The sequence below is a fragment of the Dermacentor andersoni genome, chromosome 3 (genome assembly GCF_023375885.2).
Source record: "Dermacentor andersoni chromosome 3, qqDerAnde1_hic_scaffold, whole genome shotgun sequence".
NCBI lineage: Eukaryota > Metazoa > Arthropoda > Arachnida > Ixodida > Ixodidae > Dermacentor > Dermacentor andersoni.
Genome location: NC_092816.1, coordinates 44621617 through 44643042, shown reverse-complemented (window position 1 = coordinate 44643042; position 21426 = coordinate 44621617). Strand labels below are relative to the sequence as shown.

Sequence of the window (21426 nt, the reverse complement as noted above, 5' to 3'; positions counted from 1 at the left end):
TCAGGCAAAGCAATTGCCAGCCTCAGTCACCAATTTAAATCCACCTGTAGCTACAATCCGCCACCACCACATCAAAATCACAGTACAACCTTGGACTGAATAGAGGGAAATCATCTGACGACTGCTTCCCACACAAAGAACACAAGTACATACACAGAAGAAGGCACGACATGATGACTTACCAGGCAAGTGGCTTCCAATATGGTAAATCTTGTGGGTGTATTGCCCTGAGCCTCCTGGTCCATCAGTGTATGGCTCATTCACCATGATTTCAACACCGCTGCCGACTCCTTTGCTTTCTTCGCGACTCTTTTTCTGCACGTCAAAATACACCAAGAATGCAAGCAATTACCCATTTGACAATTTACCTACGACTCTGATAGATGCTTTTGATTATGTTTGATGTAGGTTTATGGTTGTCTAAGCTCTTTACCTACTTGCCAACTTGCAAATTTATATCAGTAAAAACTTGCCTATCACGGCAAACTGAGGGTTGCAAGTTTTTTTTTTTTTTTTTTCTTTTAGCTCGCTGCGAGCACGCACCATTCGTGGGGTACATACCTACATGCTTTATTCAGGTTGATTTACTTTTGGATGTAGAGCACTAGAAGCAACAAGTTTGGTACAGCGGAGACTAAAAGAAATATTGTTTTTAGACCACAGTGACGTTTTCAATGACAGCGCTGTTGTCGATTTCACCAGCCTCAGGCACCTGAATAAACGTGCTTGAAGCAAGTACTCCTCTAGAATATGGCACCTTGTGCTGCCATGAAACGGTGGCACACATACTTTGCCCTCATCGAAATGCAGCTGCTGTGGCCGGGAATCGAACTCGTAACCTCATGCTCAACAAAAGAACGCCGCAGCCACTAAGGTCACAATCTCTGAATAGTATGTGCAAATAACCAACATGCAATGTTGACAGAAGAAATGAAATTCCAGCACATAAAAATATTACATCTTAATCTATCTTAAACAGTACCAGCTGCTATTCATTAAGTTACCAGACATATCAGCGTACTTGCAGATTACACTAACACTCGAACTATCAGTGTCCAAGTTAACTTGAGTAAAGTGTACACATAGCAGCTTGCTTATCACTAAGAAAAGTTATAAAGATAGTGAACAAGTGCATGTAAAGACATATACTTCGCAGAGCTCAAAAGCGTGCAGACCCCTAAGTGCATAAAGAAAAAAGGAACATACGCTACCTTCTGCTATGCTTTCACATAAGATATAGTGAAGGTTGTACAAGCATAATGAATATGCCAGGCTAGTGATGATGAGGTTATTCTGGGACATTGTACTGTCAGGAAATAGCTGTGGGCTCTAAGTGAACAATACCCCGCCACATGACTGGCTTCTGGCCACAGCTGTAGCCCTGAGTACAAAGCAGTCAAACGATCATTCCAACTCAAACTCAGCATGGTGGCTGGCGACCATTAAGGCCATGGTGAGTCATAGTTTAGTCACGGTTACTGCCTTTGTACACATACTTGGGAAAGCAAACGTTTGTAGAGGCAAAAATTGAACAGACTGAATGATGCAAAATATATCATGAAGAGGAGAAGGTTCGTATAACTGTAACTTGTATTGCAGAGACAATTTTTGTACATAGATGAATTAAACTTGTTCAATGAATTAGAACGCCTTGAGCGGGGGCTGTAAAAAAAGTTAATCCAAATGGTTCACTCCAGTGTTGTCCAATTCGCTCATTTCCCATTGTAGCAATTTAATTTTTGGTGAATAATCACTTGAGATATTCAGACTAGTTCAGCGTCACAGTGTGCAGTATATGACACCACTTGTGTTTTATCCTATACACTTGTGTTTCTGTCTCTGTTATTGGTGTTCTCTCTTCAAGTCAGCCCATGATCAAATTAACATGAACCAACTAGCCCCTCTAATTGGCCTCCTAATATGCCATATTCGTCCAGTTGAAGATACAGTGAATTTCCTATTCCAGTTGACAACACCGTTACACCGAGAAAATTACTCAGCCCACTTCCCGCCAAATCAGACCAACTAGCCACCCTGCGTAGCAAGTGCTTTTTCTACCAATACATAAATTCCAACAGAAACAAAGTTAAGTATTCTGTAACATGGTGTAGTATTTAGGTCGTGTTCTTTACCGGCTTTTCCATAAGACTGCGAACCAACTGACAAAAATATTAGTGGTAAAATGTGTTATGCGTTCAACGCCGCCTTTTTTTTGTCAATAGTGGGAAAGTCATCATTATCATCATCAGCCTATTTTACGTCCACTGCAGGATGAAGGCATCCCCCTGCTATCTCCAATTACCCCTGTCCTGCACCAACCAATTCCAACTAGCGCCTGTGAATTTCCTAATTTCATCGCCCCACCTGGTCTTCTTTCTGCCGTCCTCGACTGCACTTCCCTTCTCTTGGCAACCATTCTGTAACCCTAATCGTCCACTGGTTATCTAATCTGCGCATTACATGACCTGCGCAGCTCAATTTTTTTCTCTTAATGCCAATTAGAATATTGGCTGTACCTGTTTGCTCTCTGATTCCAATTGCTCTCTTTCTGTCTCTTAATGTTATGCCTAGCATTCTTCGTTCCATCACTCTTTGCGTGGTCCTTAACCTGTTCTCAAGCTTCTTTGTCAGTCTCCAAGCTTCTGCCCCATATGCCAGCACTGGTAAAATGCACTGATTGTACACCTTCCTTTTCAATGACAATGGTAAGCTTCCAGTCAGGAGCTGACAATGTCTGCCGTATATGATCAAACCCATTTTTATTCTTCACTATGAATTTCCTTCTCATGATCGGGGTTCCCTGTTATTAATTGACCTAGGTAAACAAACTCCTTCAGACTCTAGAGGCTGACTGGCGATCTTGAACTCTTGTTCCTTTGCCTGGCTATTCATCATTATCTTTGTCTTCCAAATATTAAGCTTAAACCCCACTCTCACACTCTCTCTGTTAAGGTCGTCAATCATTTGTTGTAATTTGTCTGCATTGTTGCTAAATAGAACAATGTCATTGGCAAACCGAAGGTTGCTCAGATATTCGCCGTCTATCCTTACTCCTAAGCCTTCCCAGTTTAATAGCTTGAATGCTTCTTCCAAGCGCGCATTGAATAGCATTGGAGAGATTGCGTCTCCCTATCTGACGCCTTCCATTATAGGTACGTTCCTGCTTTTCATGCGTAGAATCAAGGTAGGTGCGGAACCTCTGTAGATATTTTCCAAGGTATTTACGTAAGCGGTCTGTACTTCTTGATTACGTAATGCCTCTGTGACTCCTTGTATCTCGACTGAATCAAATGCATTTTTGTAATCTATGAAAGCTATATAGAGAGGCTGATTGTACTCTGCGGATTTCTCGATTACCTGATTGATCACGTGGATGTGATCCATTGTAGAGTATCCCTTCCTGAAGCCAGCCCGTCCCCTTGGTTGACTAAAGTCCAGTGTTGCCTTATTCTATTGGAGATTATTTTGGTAAGTATATCATATAATACTGGGAGGAAGCTAATGGGCCTATAACTTTTCATTTCTTTAACGTTTCCCTTATTGTGGATTAGTATAATGTTTGCATTCTTCCAGTTTTCTGGAACCTCTGCAGTCGATAGACACTTCGAATAAGGAGCCGCCAGTTTTCCAAGCATTATGTCTCCTCCATATTTGTTTAAACTGACTGTTATTCCATCTTCTCCTGCCGCTCTTTCTTGTTTCATGTCTTGCAAGGCCCTTCTGACCTCATCCCTAGCTATAGGAGGATATTCTGTATCCTGTTCCTTACTGCTTCTAATTGAGGTATCCGGACTCCTCTGGGTACTGTACAGGTCAGTATAGAATTTTTCCGCTGCTTTTACTATATCTTCGAGATTGCTGATGATATTACCCTGCTTATCTTTCAGTGCATACATCTTGGTTTGTCCTACGCCAAGTTTCCTTCTCACTGATTTCAGGCTGCGTCCATTTTTACGGCTTCTTCAGTCTTTCTCACGTTATAGTTTTGAATATCACTTAATTTCACCTTGTTGATCAGTTTTAATAGTTCCGCAAATTCTATCTGATCTCTTCAGTTGGACACTTTCATTCTTTGTCATTTCTTTATTAGGTCCTTAGTTACTTGGGAGGGCTTGCCTACTGGTTGCCTTGGTGCCTTGCCTCCCACTTCAACTGCTGCCTCTGAAGCCAACCTAGTTACAGTTTCATTCATTACCTCTATGTCATCTTCACCTCTCTGTTCTGAGGCTGCATATTTGTTTGCACACACCAGCCTGAATTTGTCTGCTTGTACCCTTACTGCATCTAGGTTGGCCTGTTTCTTCTTGACCAATTTAACACTTTCTCTCTTATAATGGAGGTGATTCCTAGCCCCCACTAACCTATGATCACTGCACTTTACCCTACCTAACACTTCTACATCCTGCATTATGCTGGAATCGGCAGAAAGTATGGAATCAATTTCATTTCTTGTTTCACCATTAGGGCTTTTCCAGGTCCATTTTCTGTTACTATGCTTCCTGAAAAAGGTGCTCATTATTCACAGCTTATTCCTTTCTGCAAATTCTACCAGCATCTCTCCTCTAGTGTTCCTAGAACTGATTCCATAGTTGCCAATCCCTTGTTCACCAGCCTGCTTTTCCCCCCCTTTTGCATTGAAGTCACCCATTACTGCAGTATACTGAGTTTGCACTTTTCTCATCGCTAATTCAACATCTTCATAAACCTGATCTACTTCATCATCATCATGACGGGACGTTGGAGCATAGGCCTATACTACCTTTAAGCTATACCTCTTATTAAGTTTGACTACGACCACTACTACCCTCTCACAAATGCTGTAGAATTCGTCAATGTTGACCGCTATGCCCTTATGGATTTGGAATCCTACCCCATATTGCTTCTTGTCGGAGACCTCTATAGCAGAGGATACGGCCGTTAGTCAGCACTGTATAAGCCTCTCCAGTTCTAATCTCACTAAGGACGATGATATCTCAAACAATGTCTTATACTTCCTCAAAGAGTCCTGCTAAGCTAGCCTCATTCGACAGAGTTCTGGTGTTAAAGGTTGACAGGGTCAGTATCCATTGGTGGCCTGTCCGGATCCAGAGTTTCTTAGCACCCTCCAGTGCGTTACAGGTTTGACCGCTGCCTTGGTCAGGTGCTCTGCAGCTGCTGGGGATTGAGGGCCATGTGTTAATTGTAGGAATCATGAGGGAGGTGGAAAAGTAAACTAAACCAAATAAGGCATTTTGTAAGCAACAGCAATCCACATTACACATGTTGGAAATTGTGCAATTTCTCTCAAGTGTGTCTGTATCAGCCAAGGTGTTAGCCATACAGCAGACCTCCAATGCCCATTCATTTATAAGCAACCTAATACAAACCTGAAAATATACTGCTAGCTAACATGAGAATGCACATAGTTTGCTCTTGTAAGGCCGAATGATGTTTCCGAAAGAAAGCATGTATGCCACGATGAGCTGGGTGACCTCACCACCTCGCATTCCAAAAATACGCCTGTTTATATACGACGTCCAAACAGTGCCAGCGCTCTCTTTTGCTCCACAGTAAACTTCCTCGATTTCTGAAGCGTTTCACCAGCTCCAGCCGCATGGACACATGCAAACAAAAAAGAAAGGATAAATAAATCTTTCTCGGCATGGCCAGGCCGCCTTCTGTGGGATTCAGCATGGGTCCAAAAGATTCCCATGTTTAGATTATCTCGGCCCACTTGGCAAGGAACAGGCCTTGTTCTTTACAAGTCACTCTGCAACAAACGAGATTCCTTTTTTAAACACTCCTGTTGCTGTTGCTACTTGGGTCCTTGGGCGCTTTCTACGGATGCCCGCGACAAACTGAGCGATTGTGTTCTCATAGCTTTAATACGTAGCCAAGGTCAAGGCCTCGAAATTCTATTCTATTCTAACAAGACTTGCACTACAGATTGGACAGTCAGAAAAGGGAAAGAATAGGAACCATCTCGTAAATATAATTGACAATGGTGATATATATATATATATATATATATATATATATATATATATATATATATATATATATATTTGAGAATATTTGCACGCATGCAAACACACAAGACCACGCGCCGCGCGTTCAGCTAGCAGTCCTGCATCACGTAAGCACGCCTCTTTCTTTTTTTTTCTTTCTTTTTTATGTCGTCAGCATGCGGCAGATATAAGCGCAAACGCTTGCAAAAATTCAACAGCTAAGTGCGTCACGTACACGGTATGCGCTTACAATTTTAGTTTTAAGAAATTACTGAACGAGGGGTAGAGAGACGTCGAAATGTCACTGCATTATCGCCGGGAATACATTATTCGTTGAAGCTGAGAGGAAATGCCGCTCCGCAACTCTCGGAGCTCCCGACGGTTTGACAGCTCGAGCGGAGTTCACCGAAGCGCGGAGCCGTCCGTACGAGCTCACTATCCACTCATCGCGGCGGTTACGACTCACTGCATCGAACCGAAAAGGCACCTCCGTGTCCTTCGACACCTCTGTCGGAGCCTGACGGCAGGGGTTACATAATGAAGTCAGCGAACGAGATCGCTCATGTGGGGCTGGCACAGAGAGAAGCGACTAATCGGCGAAGGCGATAACGAAACCTGGCACACACTTTCGTTTCAGGCACGCACTCGGTCAAATGCGCACCTTGTTCTATCAACGCCGGTCGTATTCGCCAACGAAACGCATCGTAGCGACGGGAGGCCGCCGGCCTCCACATCGGAGATCGCGGCTAGTAGTACGTAGTACCGCACCTATCGCTGCCGTAGCTAGGCGACCACCGCGAAAGCCATGAGGCGCCCGATATACTGCAGTCGGTGTCTCCGGCGCGGACATCGGCGCAGGGATCTCAACCTGTCGCATCGCGCGCACGCCGAGCGGCGGTGGGTAGGTGAGAGGCGATGGAAGCAATCTACTCACGGCGATCATGTAGAGCTGCGCCACCCGGTACTCCTCGACCGACAAGGGCAGCGGGATCCTGTATTCTTTGAGCAACATGTTGGGCCGCGCTCGACTGCCGACGGTGTCGAGCGGCGCCCGAAATCAAAAGGGCGCTTTCTCTCACGGGTCCAGCAGTTCAGGCGGTCTCTGGAACCCGCGAACTATCTCCGGCTTGCGCAGCGGGCCGCCCATATCCGTCGCTGCTGGCCGGACGACCCGACGATGCTGCCAATACTACACGGACGACGGTCGCGGCATCCCCCCGCACAGCGATCCGACAAGCCAGCGTACTACACAGACTGGCTTGCGCGATTAGCGCCGTAGCTTGTTTGGCTGCTCGCAGCCACTGCTGCTGCTGCTGCGATGGCTGCGACATCTGTTTACAGAAGGCCCCGCATGATGGAGCCACCGTCGTAAAAAAAAAAGACGACGTCATCGAAGCGTAGTGCGTGACGTGGGTCCGGATTCCCGGCTAAAAGGTGGCCGCCGCAACGGCGGCCCGCTGGTGTGCTTCGATGTGTTTGTTTCAGATCGTGTGCCGTCCCAGTTTTCGTTTGCCCTATCTCTCATCTGCCGTGAACAACACCAGGCGCTCGCCCTCCATTTTCGTGCGGTTGCTCTTTCTCCTCACATGCTTCCGTTGGAAGAGGACGCAGAACAGTATTAGCGAGGCAAAAAGAAAGGCACTTTAAGTTGGTTTTGGTCGAAGCAAGAGAGAAAAATATGTTGTCAGTATATAAGCACACGCCTGACATTTTCGAAAGCCGCCAGAAAAGTGAAGAGCACAAAGGAGAGGCGGCGGGGTTGGCGCGGACGTCACAGGCTTTTGACCTATTCGGCATCATATCCTCCTTTTCAAGCACGTACGCGCACCTGCTTCTCTTGATTAATTCCAGGAAGGCCAGCCACGCATCGGTAAAGCACTGCCGGAGACACAGAAGGACATAAAGCAGGAGCGATTGAAAACGTAGAAGAGTCCTTTCAGAAGTCAATTCACCGCTCCTTAGAGAAATGCAATCAATCCTATTCCTCTTTGCCTCGATCCAAAGATTCAGCGCATATAAGCTGGTAAAGGACTCCATACTGTGGAATATTTCTTTAAAAATTTAAGTGATGTTTCCGTCAGGGCTTTGAGTGGTTTCCCATACTTTATGACACCTGAGGCTAAAAGAAAAAAATTATTGCACTGGAGTGCATGACCGAAAGCAGCGAACAGCTGAATATCGTTGTATCAAATAAGCGAAATGCGTAATTTTGCAGCTTTAGCTTTATTTTTGTAAATAATAATAATAATAATAATACTTCACCGTTAAGTACGGTGACAGCCACACCATGACTTAATAAAAAAAATGCATGTCTCTATAGAACTCTGTCTCGAGTTAACCTCTATATACATTCTTGTCGAGTCCAGTTTCCTTCTTCAGCTAAAAAAAAATGAATACACCGCGCTGCTATTCGTCCCATTTGTTTTAATATACAAACACGTTCATCGTAAGTGAATGTACCATCACGATGTTGCACGTTTCTTGCCTCTCGTCAGGTCGGCATAGAACTTCACTAATTTAAGGGGACAAAGAGGCGTCTTGTGCACAAACACGCAACGTAAAAAGCGATCTAACGGCGTGCGGGTCGGAACGCCAAATCCTGTTTGACCGCGGTGAAGCCCTTCTCTGCCACGGAAGATAGAAACGGGGATCGCGTGCCCTCTCGGCAGGAACTGTTAGGTTTCAATCACCGGTGAGGGAAGATGGAGACACAATGCATACGGCTCCGGCAAGAGTTGATCCATCATTAGGCACTGTGATACGCCAAACTGCCGAAGAAACTACGAGAAAGAGCGGGGCGCCGAGAAAGGGAATTGTTGGAAGCCGCTGCAGCACTCCCGAATGCAATAAAGTAGCAACGAGAGAGAGGCAGAGAGAGCTAGGCGCCTGCGTCAAAGAGGCTTCGGCGAGAAAAGACGGCTTCGTTGCAGAGCACGCGTGCCCAACAGAAAAGCTACCTTTCCAAAGCGCATTGCGCTAACGGTTCGTCGCACGGTGTACGCGCTGCGCATCGTCATCGAAGTAAGCGTACGACTGAGCGTGCGTCGACGCGAGCTGCTTCTTTCTTCTTTTTTTTTATCTCTCTCTCATCGAGTGTCCTCGCCATCGACAGTCGTCGGCTGGAGCCCGGATTACGCGTGCTTGCATTCCGTGCAGTGCCTGCGCGTCGGCAGAACCGTATCGCAACGTCAGCGTGTACACAGGCGGTCGTGCACTCAGTCGTCAACGTCATTCTTCCCTCTCCCATCAACTCGCTTCCCTCGGCACACTCATTACTCGCTTCTTCTTTTCTTTTTTTCTACCGCTTTTGTGCTAACTGCTAATGTCCAAAATCAGTCCTGCATTCAATGCAGCACACTGCTTTAGGGAGAATCAACTGGACTGTCGAATTGTTCCTTGTGAACACGGACGATGAATGAACATGGTATTTCTTTAGTTCGCGCGCGCAGTTCATTGAGGAAAGCGTGGGCTGAACGTTTCTTCAAGAAATGATCAAAATATGGCGACTTGAAGGGACACCGTAAGAAAACATTTAGTGCCAAAGTTTTTTTTTTCTGTACGAAACTTTTTCGATCAGTGTTTAACTGATCGAAAATCCTTTATTCTACTGACCAGCACGAAGTCGCGCGCTTGACTGGCCAATTGCAGAAACTGCATGCCAACGCGGGCGGAATACAAAAACGCTCCTGTAGGAATATTAGGTTTGCGTTAATAAACTCCAAATTGATTTGCATTTCTTCTCTACGGCACTTATCGATCATAGTCCATGTGTCACTCCTGGGTGTTAAACTTAATCAATCAACCAACCAACCAACCAACTAATCGGTCGGTGGATGCATCAATCAATCAATCAATCAATCAATCAATCAATCAATCAATCAATCAATCAATCAATCAATCAATCAATCAATCAATCAATCAATCAATCAATCAATCAATCAATCAATCAATCAATCAAAACAAATAAATATTATACCGATATTGTCGCGCAATTATGCATCAAATGGGTGTCTGAAGATAGCTCCCTGTGACATGATGTTTAGCTGTACTGCTTTTCATTGCGGATGCGTTCGTATGCCCTGTTACTCTTGGCAAGGCGTTTATATATTGTACTCTGACCAAGGCTGGTCCACCAGCCGAAAACCTTAAGTAAATATATATATACGCTAGCAGCAATATTTTTGTTGCGCAGTTGATTCGTCGGCGCTATTGGTTGAGGAGCCTTCCATGAAGAAAGAGAGACGAAATTAAGGAGCGCTGCTGCCATCATCCCTCATGAGCGTTGAAACACAACGGCACCCCCATGTTCCTTTCGTCCAGGTGCACGTGCACCTTCCTTCGTGTCGCCATGGCAACCACCACGTGGGCACGCCGCGGAATGCAGCGATCGGTCCTATATGCCAGTGGCTTACTTGCATATTATCGGCAGCAGCCAGACAGTGCTATTTTTTATCTCTCGATCAGTTCAAGAATGCATCGTGCCTCGAAGATGGCGAAGAAGACGCTCTGCACATAGCCAAGTTGCATACAAGCTACAGCGACGCGTTAACGCACATTCGCGACGCAAGCCACTTCAGGGCCGAATCCGCCAACTCAGTCACGGCGCGCGGATATTACAGATAGAACAGTTGCTGAATAATACTTATAACTGGCGTCATCAGGACAGAATCTCGGTTTCAGAAGGCCTGCACGCTCTTTCATTAATGTTATTTCGTTTTGACGATGCTATGGGGAAAACATCCCATTTGAAGTGCAACCCTGCGAACGCAAGTTAAACAGTATATACAGGAAACAGCATCGCCTGCAACACAAATTCGCCTTCTACGTATACATAGTGCGCGTAAACCGAGTCGTTTAGCTCTAGCAAATTGTTTAGTTTAATGCGGCTGCGAAATATGTGGGAGGCCGCGGTAAATCGCATGTCTTTACGAACCGCTCATAGAGTTACGCCCGTTTCCTCTTTGATGCATATGCCCCGGAAAACACGGCGTGCTTGGCGAACGACGAGAGAGCAGACCACGCTCTGCTTGACCCCGAATGTGACCACATTTGTGTTTTTACAACCGCGCATTCTATAACACATCAGTATTTAATCTATACGCGGTTACAACCTCCATAAGATGCAGCCTATAGACACGCGTACGATGCCGCACGTTAGCGGCCTATATATGCTATAATACCGCCTTGTCTGACTGGGAGCCATTAGAGACGCTGTAATTTACTGACATAGTAGCAGTAGGGTTTGTATGCGGGTGTACACTTAGGCCGTAAGCGGCTGCTTTGTAGTCTGTTGTACACGCCATAGGTTCGCGATCCCCATCTCCAACGTAGTCTCACTTCGCACAAGATCTCCGCATAAGACTTTCCAAATTTAGAGACGCTTTCGCAAGCATCGTGACAGCAGCAATAGTGAGCCTGTAGGCCTCCAATAATCTTCCGGCCACGTGTCAAATCAGTTTACTGTACAATGAAAAGAAAAACGTGCTTTTCGAGATGGCTACGTACAGGCGCCCAAATCTTTAGCTGGTGTGCGGGAGCAGCGACTTTTCCGGGCGTCAGCGCCGTATGACGGGTCGAGGCTGGAAACAGCCTAGCAGACGATGGGCCCAGCTGAGCGCGCTTTGGCCGCATGCGCTTAGCCTCAGACTGTTTCCAGCCTCGCCCCGTCATACGGCGCTAACGCCCGGAAAAGTCGCTGCTCCCGCACACCAGCTAAAGATTTGGGCGCCTGTACGGGACTTGCGTTTTAAAACATTTGCCTGTATACCTCTCTTCGATTGAACGTGTCGTCATCGTCGTCTGATGCTCGCCGCGAGTAGAACCTAAGGAGGTCCATTTTTTTAAACTTCCTTGGTAGAACCTCGGTACAAGAGCGCACGACCTCGTGTTCCATCACCAGAGGAACGCCATGGCCAATGAGCCAACTCGGTCGGCTGGCGTCGACGTCGGCACGCTCTCACTATTATGACTCTTTCCAAAAGCACAAGCTTTGTCACACGCAGTGTTGCTTGTGTAGCACTTTGCACAGTCCGAGACGACGGCGTTCGAGCTCTCTACGGCGCCCTCACCGCAGGGCCGGGTATCGCCACGCGCGCAACATTCTCGATCGACTGGTTGTGTAGACTCGATCACGGTGTCTCTTGATCCCGCAGCACTGGTGGACCGACCGACACTTAACCTTTTCTAAGCGTCACGGACTTCGTACGGAAGTGGGAGGCACTACTCGCAAGCGAGGATGAGGGGAGCCAATTGGCCCTCCTGGACCAAGCTCAGCGAGCCGCAAGAGCCAGTGGAGTACTGGACTGGGGGCGCCACCCAAACCTGCCATAACTCCGATTAACTGATCAATAAAGTTTTTTTTTCTCTTTCTCTTGCTTGTGTGAAGAGCCTTTCGAGTATTTCTTCCGTCACTGCGTTCCAGCTCGTCATCCACTTGCCAGTTGGGCATACTCACGATGTTCCAGCGGCCGCACGCGGTGTCACATTCAAGGACACTGTTGTGAACAAATGAAACGCGAACAGGTCGATTCGGATACGAACTGGCGAAGTGCGAGAACTTAGTTGAAGTGTTCGCGCAGCGGTTTGGAACGATGGAAAGCTGAGCTGAGGATTCGTGTTTCCAACAATTAGGCTTGGAAAAAATTAGAACAGTACAGGCGTTTGTGTATATATATCAATATGCCCAAGTTTTCAAACCACGCCGCATGCAATTGTGTCAGCGGCCGCCTTTCTATATACTCGAAGGTGCTTCTCAAACGAACGCGGATACGCCACCCACAGTTGCGCCACCCAGTGCCAGTTCTTTGTATGCGCCACCCAGGGTGGCGCATATGCCACTCAAACTGTTCTCGGCTGCCGTTCTTTTCGAATGTGGGAATCGTTTCTCTAAAATATACCCAGTAAAAGATTCACGTACATTGAAGCTATTAAGAATTTTCTCATTCCGAAAGCGAGCTTCTTTCTGTAGGGGCAGCAGTAATGGAAAACAAGCTTGGCGCGACAGAACTCCGGTTATTCCCGTGTTTCAACTTGATGTAGGGAGGCAGAGAGAGATGGCTCTTTATTTAAAAACAGAGAGGTTGGCCGTTGTAGAAGTATTCGCGCCTACAAGCTACTCTGCTAGAGAAGGGGAGAAGAGAGAACAAGACCTCGTAGAAGAAGGGGGGCAGAAGCAAAGGAAAGTAAAAAGAAAACATTACTTGATATCTTCATTTCGCTTTTGACTCCTGCTTGTCCTAAGAATATATGAATCGTCTTCCACTTCACTGCTGTACACAAGACTTATTCCAGAAGTGAGCACGAATTTCGAGTGATCACATTACAGAGAACGACCGCCCATAACACTCGCCTGCACGAAAGGGCCGTAAGTTCGACGACCTCTCGTCTGGGAAGGTGTCATATTAAAAAAATATAAGAAGAAGAAAGGACAGGAAGAAGAAGAAAATATTGTGGTAACTGGCCAAGTCGAAAGTTAGCTGACGTCTTGTTCATATATTCCTCAAAAGCTAGTCTCAACGTTTCGTTAGTTGACGCATAAGTTACGAAACGTCAACTAACTTTGGCTCGATCAGAAACCGCAAGTTCTTGTTTTCTTTCTTTGAAGGGTATAGACAGATAGATAGCGGGAGGAAGAAAGAGGGGTGGAGAGAACGTACGTAGGCATATGTTCCGGGTCACCGACGCGTATCTATTCGATTCGCCTCGGATACTGCGCATCTCCAATCGCATCCAACTGCAGCGGATGATCCCAGGGAAATCTAATCGTTCGGAAACCCACCATGCCGCGTAGCACGGGGCGCTGTAGATAAGAAGGTAACAAAGAAAAATCCTCCTTCGTTCACGTGGTAGAGCACGCGATGCCCCAATTCTGCGTGCTTTCCACCCGCCCGCGCGATCGGCTTTTGTTTCGGCAAATGAGATCTCAGTGCCAGAAAAACAGTTATCCTATCCTTTGCTGTCCCAAGTCCCAGGAAAAAAAAAAAACAAGGCGTCCTCTCACGCCAGGAGCCAATGTTCTCCGTTTCCGGTATCGAAGTTGCTATTTAAAACTCGTTACGTATAATGTTTATTGCGACGTCCTGCAGCCCCAGCCGGCATTATATATACGCAACTTATCCGACTGTGTCGCGAAATTGCCGAACAAAGGGTTCAGCGCAACGTTTGCAGTGGTGTGCTGTCGGCCATATAAGTTTATGAGACACGGAGGTTTCCACGACGAAAGTGAATCCCTGCTCTTTTAAGGCACGGCGCTTTTTTTTTCTTTTTAACCTTTACCTGTTGTGTAGGATGCAAGAACTGCCAAATATGAAAACCTTGAATTCAAGGCTGTGTCCAGGCTTCAAAATTCTGCTTTATCACAAATGTCGTGTCTCGTGAACTTCTGTGGCCGACTGAATGACTGTAATAAATGCTATTTTACGGCGCAACAACACGTTAGTCGAGACGCATACCATTCCCTATATTCAACAACGACATAATTAACATTCACGTAGAACTTTTAAATTCTTCTGCAACTGCCCGCCAGAATACTTTGCCGTTAACCAGTCACACTTCTATAAACGAAAATGTGTGTGCTTGATTTTCTGTGTGCGTTAACTTCGTTCGGAATAATAGTTATTGCGACTGATCAGTTATGTACGATACACTCGGAATGTTAACGGCCTCTTTGTTGGTATGTATCTTTATTAAGCCCGAAAGACGTAATTTCGTAATTAAAACCACGAAAGCCTGACGTCACCAACGATGCAATGTTGGTAATTCCACCCGCGAGAAGTGTGCCTATGCATGCGAGACACTCATTCCGAGCGGTAAGGATGCGAGTTATGCGTACAAAAGCACCCTTATGGTTGTAATTTGACTTACAGCGTGTATATATGCTAAGAATCCTGAGATATGAAGAGCATCTTCCCTTTACTTTTGTTAGTGCTATCTTTCCTATAAGCTTACATTCAAGGAAACACTTTTTTTTTTGCTACCGATTTTAGTGTATGAAGTTTGCATCGAGCAAACGCGCTATAACAGAGTAAACGCGCTATAACAGTGTAAACGCGATAAAATTCTCTTGCTGCCCAGTTATCTAGACGGTTTCATCTCGTCTCCCCCGTCGTAGACCCACGCCCGATAAAATCGCGAGGACTGATCGTTACCTCGGGTGTGGCATATCGTAGAGGGCACAGCTTTGTTGACTTTGGCAACATACATATTAGCACAGCTGGCGAAAAACTAAAAGACATACACCGAAGAAAAGGCACGAGAGAGAAACATACAAACACGCGTTGACTTCCAGCAATGCTTATTCGTGATATACAGGTCCGATGGGTGCAGGCACGTGCAAAAGGAATCAAAATAAAAAGATACAAAGTAAACATTCATAGGCGTGGTGTACACGCGATGCAGGAACACTTCGCTCTACGAAGTACGCGTGCTTGATATTTACCAGGCATCGCAAAATAGAGAATAAAAACACCAAAAATTCAGAGAGGATGAAACCACAGTTGCCGCAAACTGCACGCAAATGTTTTTTCCGTGTCATTATGCAGTTCACAACTACGTAGTTGTGTAATTATGCCAACATGTGAAAAGGAAGGTTTCACCGACCCACTCAAAAGAAACTTGTGTTCGTATTTGTTGAACAGATAACTCAGTTTCTACCTTTTACAATATTTATGTAATCCGCAATTTTTTGTTGAATTTAGGAATATTGTATTTATTCAATTCGTTGTATTTGTTGTGTTTTGTGTGACTTTAAGCTTTCTGTAAATACATCCTGGTGATATTCATCCCATATACAGCTATTTTTCATTAATGCACGTATTAACAGCGGATCTCAGCCTTTTGACTATAGATGAGACCTCCTTCCGCATTAATGTATTCCTTGCATAATGTGCTTTTCTGGTCTGCGAGAATAAAAATGAAAATTTGAATGTTTAAGAAGACCACTAACGCAAGATCGATATATATTTTATATATTTCATTGGCCTCGATAATCTCCTTCGTCAACTGCGGACTGTGCTCGTAGCCGACACTTCGCAACTGTCGATGTGATGCGCACAGTCGGAGCAACGGCAGTGAATTCACCGGTGACACGTTGGCGTTTATACTTATGCACGCGTTGTTGCGGCGTTTTCTGTAACGCTCATTGATAAGACACCCGTCCGTTTGCCTGATCTCACCTTTATTTTTTTTTTCCGAAGTCATCGTGATCATGCTCACCCACAGCGCAGGCAAGACATGCCTGTTTTCTGCGGTACACATAATTCTATGCGGGAGACTGGAACGATAACAACTTTGCGCAACTGATAATTTTTTTCCCCAGCATAGAAACACTTTCACGCATCCATGTTTGCCTGTCCTCTTTGTGTCTGTATGTGAAGCGTCGTGGAGATATAGGAGCATAGCTGAGTTCGCATGTAAGTCAGCGTCTTCTTTTTTTCTTTCTTAAAGGTAATGCATAAGACATATAATATAGTGGTGCAAGGAATGTAATGTCGGAGCGGAACTAGTCCTGCATGTGTTTTAAAAGTTTGAACCTTTGAACCAATCTTAGACACGATCAATGTTTTACTTATTACTTGATGTTTCCCAACTGAAAAGTTTTTAGGTAGTTTTCTTCCCGCGTACACGCACGCACGCACGGGGACGCGTCAAAGAACGTGTGAGGTTGCAACAGGTGTGACAAATGCTATCTTGCTTTCTTTCATGACGGTCCTATATACCTGAGCTTTAGCCTACACTTATTTATTTCGGTTGACTTAGTTTTCGTTTACTTTTGCGATATTATCGCATCGTTTCAATCAACCCATCCAAAGTAGCAAGCCCTGATAGCGTTGGATGTAGCAGCATTGACATCCGCAGCTGCAGATTTCATTAAAGTCTCTGTCTCTCCCTCTATGTTTGGATTTTCAATTGAATCGAGAGAACTGAAAGAATACGACCGAGCCAAACAAGCCGCGCATGCATTTTCCCGGGCGAGCGGCCCGGGCCGGGCGTGGATAAAGTGCACTCACATTACAGTGTACTGGGATACTCACATCGAGCGAACGCGAACGAACGGCACACGAGTGACGTCACTGCTTTGTGCCGTTCACGTCAGGCGCGTCAATACGCTGCATCGAGTGCCGGCGGTGTCGGGCACGAGATGGGCGAGTCCCTCAGACTGAGGCTCTCGCAACGACGACGACGAGGAGGCTGCGTCGTCTGCCGACGTCGTTCACCGCTCCCAAGTCTAGTTGGAGGGAAAGTGGAATTCGTAAGAGAGTGAGCGAGAGATGAAAAAAAAAAAATACTGAATGGTTGGCCGTCACACGATCAGAACCGTACAGCATTATAGCAAAGTATATGGACATGTGCTGAGGTAGGCAGCATAGAGCGGTACAGAAAATGGTGTCGAGTTCCAGATTTGGTAACCCCTACCCCTTAAACATGGCTTGTGCGCTCACCGTTCAAAAGCAGTCCATCTTCGTCGACACTATACGCGGAACAATCCCAAAATAGTTGGCGGAGAGCGCTCCGAGGTTTCTTTTTGGGCGCGGGATTTCCACGCTTGCATAAATTCTCTTAGCTTCTGGTTAAGGAGTGCAAACTTTCGAGGCATATCCTACTTCTGTCTTGATTCGTGGACCGAGAACGTTGGTGGTGAAAGGGGTGGAGTCAAACGTTCCGAAGTTGCATATAGTGAGCTCCGAGGTATGCCGCCAGTGGATGGCTACAGATTTATCTTCACTGCACTCTAGTTCTTTTTGACGCGCATTTAAAACGAAGTACATGATCATTTTGTTTTTTTGTGCTCTGTCCCGCTCACCGTCGAAACAGGCGCGACTGCAACGGCGAATACACGTGCAATGATTTTGACTCGGGACCAAACTTCTAAATTCTTTTTTTTTTTTTTTCGCTTCAAGCGGCAAAGTGTCCCGTTGTGTCGTCTGCTACAATTCCTCTCGGGCCTCGCTCGGAAGCAGACGACGTATCGGCGGATGATGTGCGAAGGGATGCGCGCGTGGGGACTCGAACACTGCACGGAATTAGCGGACACCGAGCATTGCTCAGGTGGCTGCGATCGATTGAAAAGTAAAGCCTTCTCGCTCTCGCCTTGCCCTCCTCCGTCGCACCTTGATTCGAAACGGACGGTCCTGCAGAATGCCGCTTTAAATCGCACCCGTACCGAGCCCTTCGTTCTCCGTCCCACTCTCCGCTACAGAGCGGTCAACAATGCGTTCTGTCCTTTTGCGCGCACACTTCGATCTTGTCTCGCCCGCCGGACTCGCGCCGGCGGCGGCGATCTTTTACACCTTGACCTTTCGCGCTTTTGACGTGCGCTATTAAATACCAGCGCTTCTTAGCAACTGAGCGTGAAATGGCACTGGCTCTCGAAATTAGCGGCGTAAGAAAGATCGCGAGCGGCTGTCGTCTCGCATTGTGCTGCCCCTCGTGCGTGCCTTTAAGGGAGAGCCAATCATATGCGAGAAAGTTTGGATGACGTATGCTTCTACCTGCGCTGGCGCTTCTCCGCGGATGTTTTCGATATGGGGCTGCTTGCGAAAGGCAAAAAGGAAAATAACGTACTGAAATATCATTCGGAAGCACTCCATCCTTCCCGCCAGGTATACACAAACAACGAGGGTGGCCATATGGGCTTGTTGGTCGGTCATCATTGAAGGGTATCTGTATAGCGCAACAAAACAAAAACACGTGAAGAAACGAAGACGAAGACAAGCGCTAATTTCTTGTCTTCGTTTCTTCTTGTGTCTTTGGTTTGTTTCGCTATACAGATACCATTCAATAATACACAAACAACTGTGAGTTTTCTATTCAAATGAATGTTGAAAGCTGGAACGAGATGCAATGCGCGATGTGCCATTTTGTTATAGGATTTTTGAAGGAAATGCACCAAGTTTGCAAGCTTTGCAGTTGTCAGCTGTTCGGTTTTGAAATAGGGAGTAAAAGGATGCAATCTGCAGTAGGACTCAGCGAAGTAGCAGCAGGAAGTACAGGAAGCAAATTAATTTGATGTGCATATTTTGTTGTGAACTGTACCTACATTAGACGTTTGCTGCAGGTAGGGATGTGAGAGCTTGGGGGAAAAGAAGACAACAGAGAATTTCGGGGAAAAAACTGTTTTTATTCTTCGTTTTTTTGCCAGGGCACAAAAAAGCCGAAAAATAAAACGTAGAATTTACAGAACAAAATGGAGTTCTCTTATGTGAATTATGTGGAAGTTACATTTAGTGTCAACAAATGGATACTGGCAAGCGCGCTTTCAAGACGGGACAAGAGAAAGCCCCGACGCACAGGAAAAGCGTCGGTTTCATTCTTTTGTACCGTCTCGAAACTGCGCTTACCAGTATTCATATATTAGCGTGAACCAGCTAGCCCAGCAACGAATTTTGTTATACATAGTGTCACTTTGTGAGCGTAAAGGTTCAGGCGACATGTTTTTTTTTTTGCATCCATTTTGTGTAAAATTTGTTTAGGGCGGTGGTGTGCTGCATCTCCGTCTCCAGAAAGCAGGCGACGTCGACTTGCGTCACATGAGGCGAGATACAGGATGCCGCCGCCCTTGGGACGCAACATTTTCGTGTCGGTACTTCAGTATTCTTTTAAAGTATAGAGTACACGTGATCCGAGAGGCTGGCGGTTCCCTGCTGCATTTTTTTTTTTTTTTTAGCTTGCGTCTTTTGACATCGAAGCGAGGTCACCATACTCTAGTATTCCCGTCCGAGTTTACACCGTAATGGCACAAGAGGTGCCCCCCACCCCCACCCCTCCTTCTCGCCCCGGTTGTGCTTTTACAAATTATTCCGCCCGGAGATATTGTTTCTCAAGGAACAGCTTCGTTTTGCTTTCACTCTTGTATCTAAGAAGGTAAGCCTCTGCAGAAGTTCCTTCTTTTCATTGGTTCTCAATCTCGACGCATGAGAGCCTGCCAAGGCGGTGGGCTCAATTTCAAATGGCGCCCTTCCAGCTCAATATATTTTGAAGGTATTCCTTGTGACAAATAATCTTTTTAATATAATTTAATCCCAATTAAATAATTTTAATTGCTCGCCTGATAATAAATATCAGGCGAGCAATTCTTACGTTAGTAGGTACACCAAGGAAATGCTATAATTAAGCAGTATTAATATATTACTCTTCGCAAATGGCAAACTAAAGATTTTCATGTAATGACTATGCTACGTTCTGACTTAACCAAAGGCTCAACATAACAAAATATGAGAACTTACCTGGCGCTAAAACGGCTAAAATACATTTTTTTTTAGTTATGAAGTCATATCTTCGTGACGGCCAATGAGGTTGCGACAAAAAATATATAGAAAAAAATGTTTTGTCTTAATTTATGCAATTACCGATTTTTCTTTTTTAGAGAATGAATTGAACCATTTATGAAAGAAAACTTTAACGTCGCTTGCTGGTTTCCAGTGGGTTGCAGTAAAGAATGTGTACATACTTACGACTGCTCTTTTCCCAGCATTCCGCACGTCTAAAGGCCCCCACGTGTTTGACCTAGCTTTTAAGACGACGAATCCGCTACATCTAACTGACTGCATGACAAACGTTCTCCATCCGCAATCTGAAAAACAAAAAACAACAGTTCTGGAACTGTGCAAGCAGTACACCTGCTTCCCCTCACTAATAAGATAAACGTGCGCAACTTTCATGGTCGGTGTAAAAGCTGCCAAGAATCTCCGAACGAATAAGAAAGCGGGTTATTAGTTATAGAATGGTCCATATCCTGCCGAAACTTTTTTTTTGGAAACATATCGTTTCATGTATACCTTCGTCTGCTGATGATTTTTACTTCCGTATGCTATGAAAGGTGAGAATTTCTTTTTTCTAGTGTCTCCAACATCCTCGAAAAACAACCTGTTTATATGTTTTCATAGTTTACTTCATGGCTTCAATGTTGTTTTTTTTTTTTTTGTAAATTTTACATCACCAGCTACAGGAATAGTTTACCGATATGACGTTCGTGTGCTTGTGCCTGTAAGTGCGTTGAAAGCACTCTGCATATGCACACATACGCATATGGGACGCCTTTCTGGACAGTTTCTATTATTGATTACATTTACTGTTTCTGCAGGATTAATATCTTTGAGTGTCTGTAAAATGTATGTGGTGTTATACGGGGATATGGCAGTGTCACTGCACTGTGACTTGGGATGGCCATCATTACTGCGTCGCATTCGTTCGAGTTTTTCTACAGTTACAAAACGAACGAAATCTACAATGTAAGCGTGAATACATTGTTATTTTATTGCGCAAACACAACTGCACGGAGGAGTTTCTTTAGCATTCTTGTAACACTTCAGCTAGCAAAAAAGAAGAATAATAATCTCGCATTTTTTTTTTTTTGACAAGGTAATATTTAAGAAATGCAGTGGAGTGCAACGAACTTACTCCTTCTGCTTGCACTGCTCTTACTTCTGCTTGCACTGCTCTA

At 45.3% G+C, this 21426-nt stretch overlaps 1 protein-coding gene and 1 long non-coding RNA gene across 2 annotated transcripts in view; one reads left to right on the top strand and one right to left on the bottom strand.

Annotated features, from left to right (window-relative positions):
* The window catches only part of rdgB (retinal degeneration B), a 58617-nt gene extending 51315 nt beyond the window's left edge, over positions 1-7302 (bottom strand). The window contains exons 1-2 of the mRNA XM_050166736.2: positions 6922-7302; positions 183-315 (exon numbers count right to left, since the gene is read on the bottom strand). Of these exons, the coding sequence (XP_050022693.1) occupies positions 183-315; positions 6922-6999 (211 nt within the window). The 5' untranslated portion in view covers positions 7000-7302. The remainder of the gene's footprint in view (positions 1-182; positions 316-6921) is intronic.
* Positions 1373-12356, top strand: LOC129381354 (uncharacterized). The gene is made up of 2 exons (XR_008609550.1): positions 1373-1453; positions 12140-12356. It is a non-coding gene; the product is annotated as an uncharacterized lncRNA (long non-coding RNA).
* The last annotated feature ends 9070 nt before the right edge of the window (positions 12357-21426 follow it).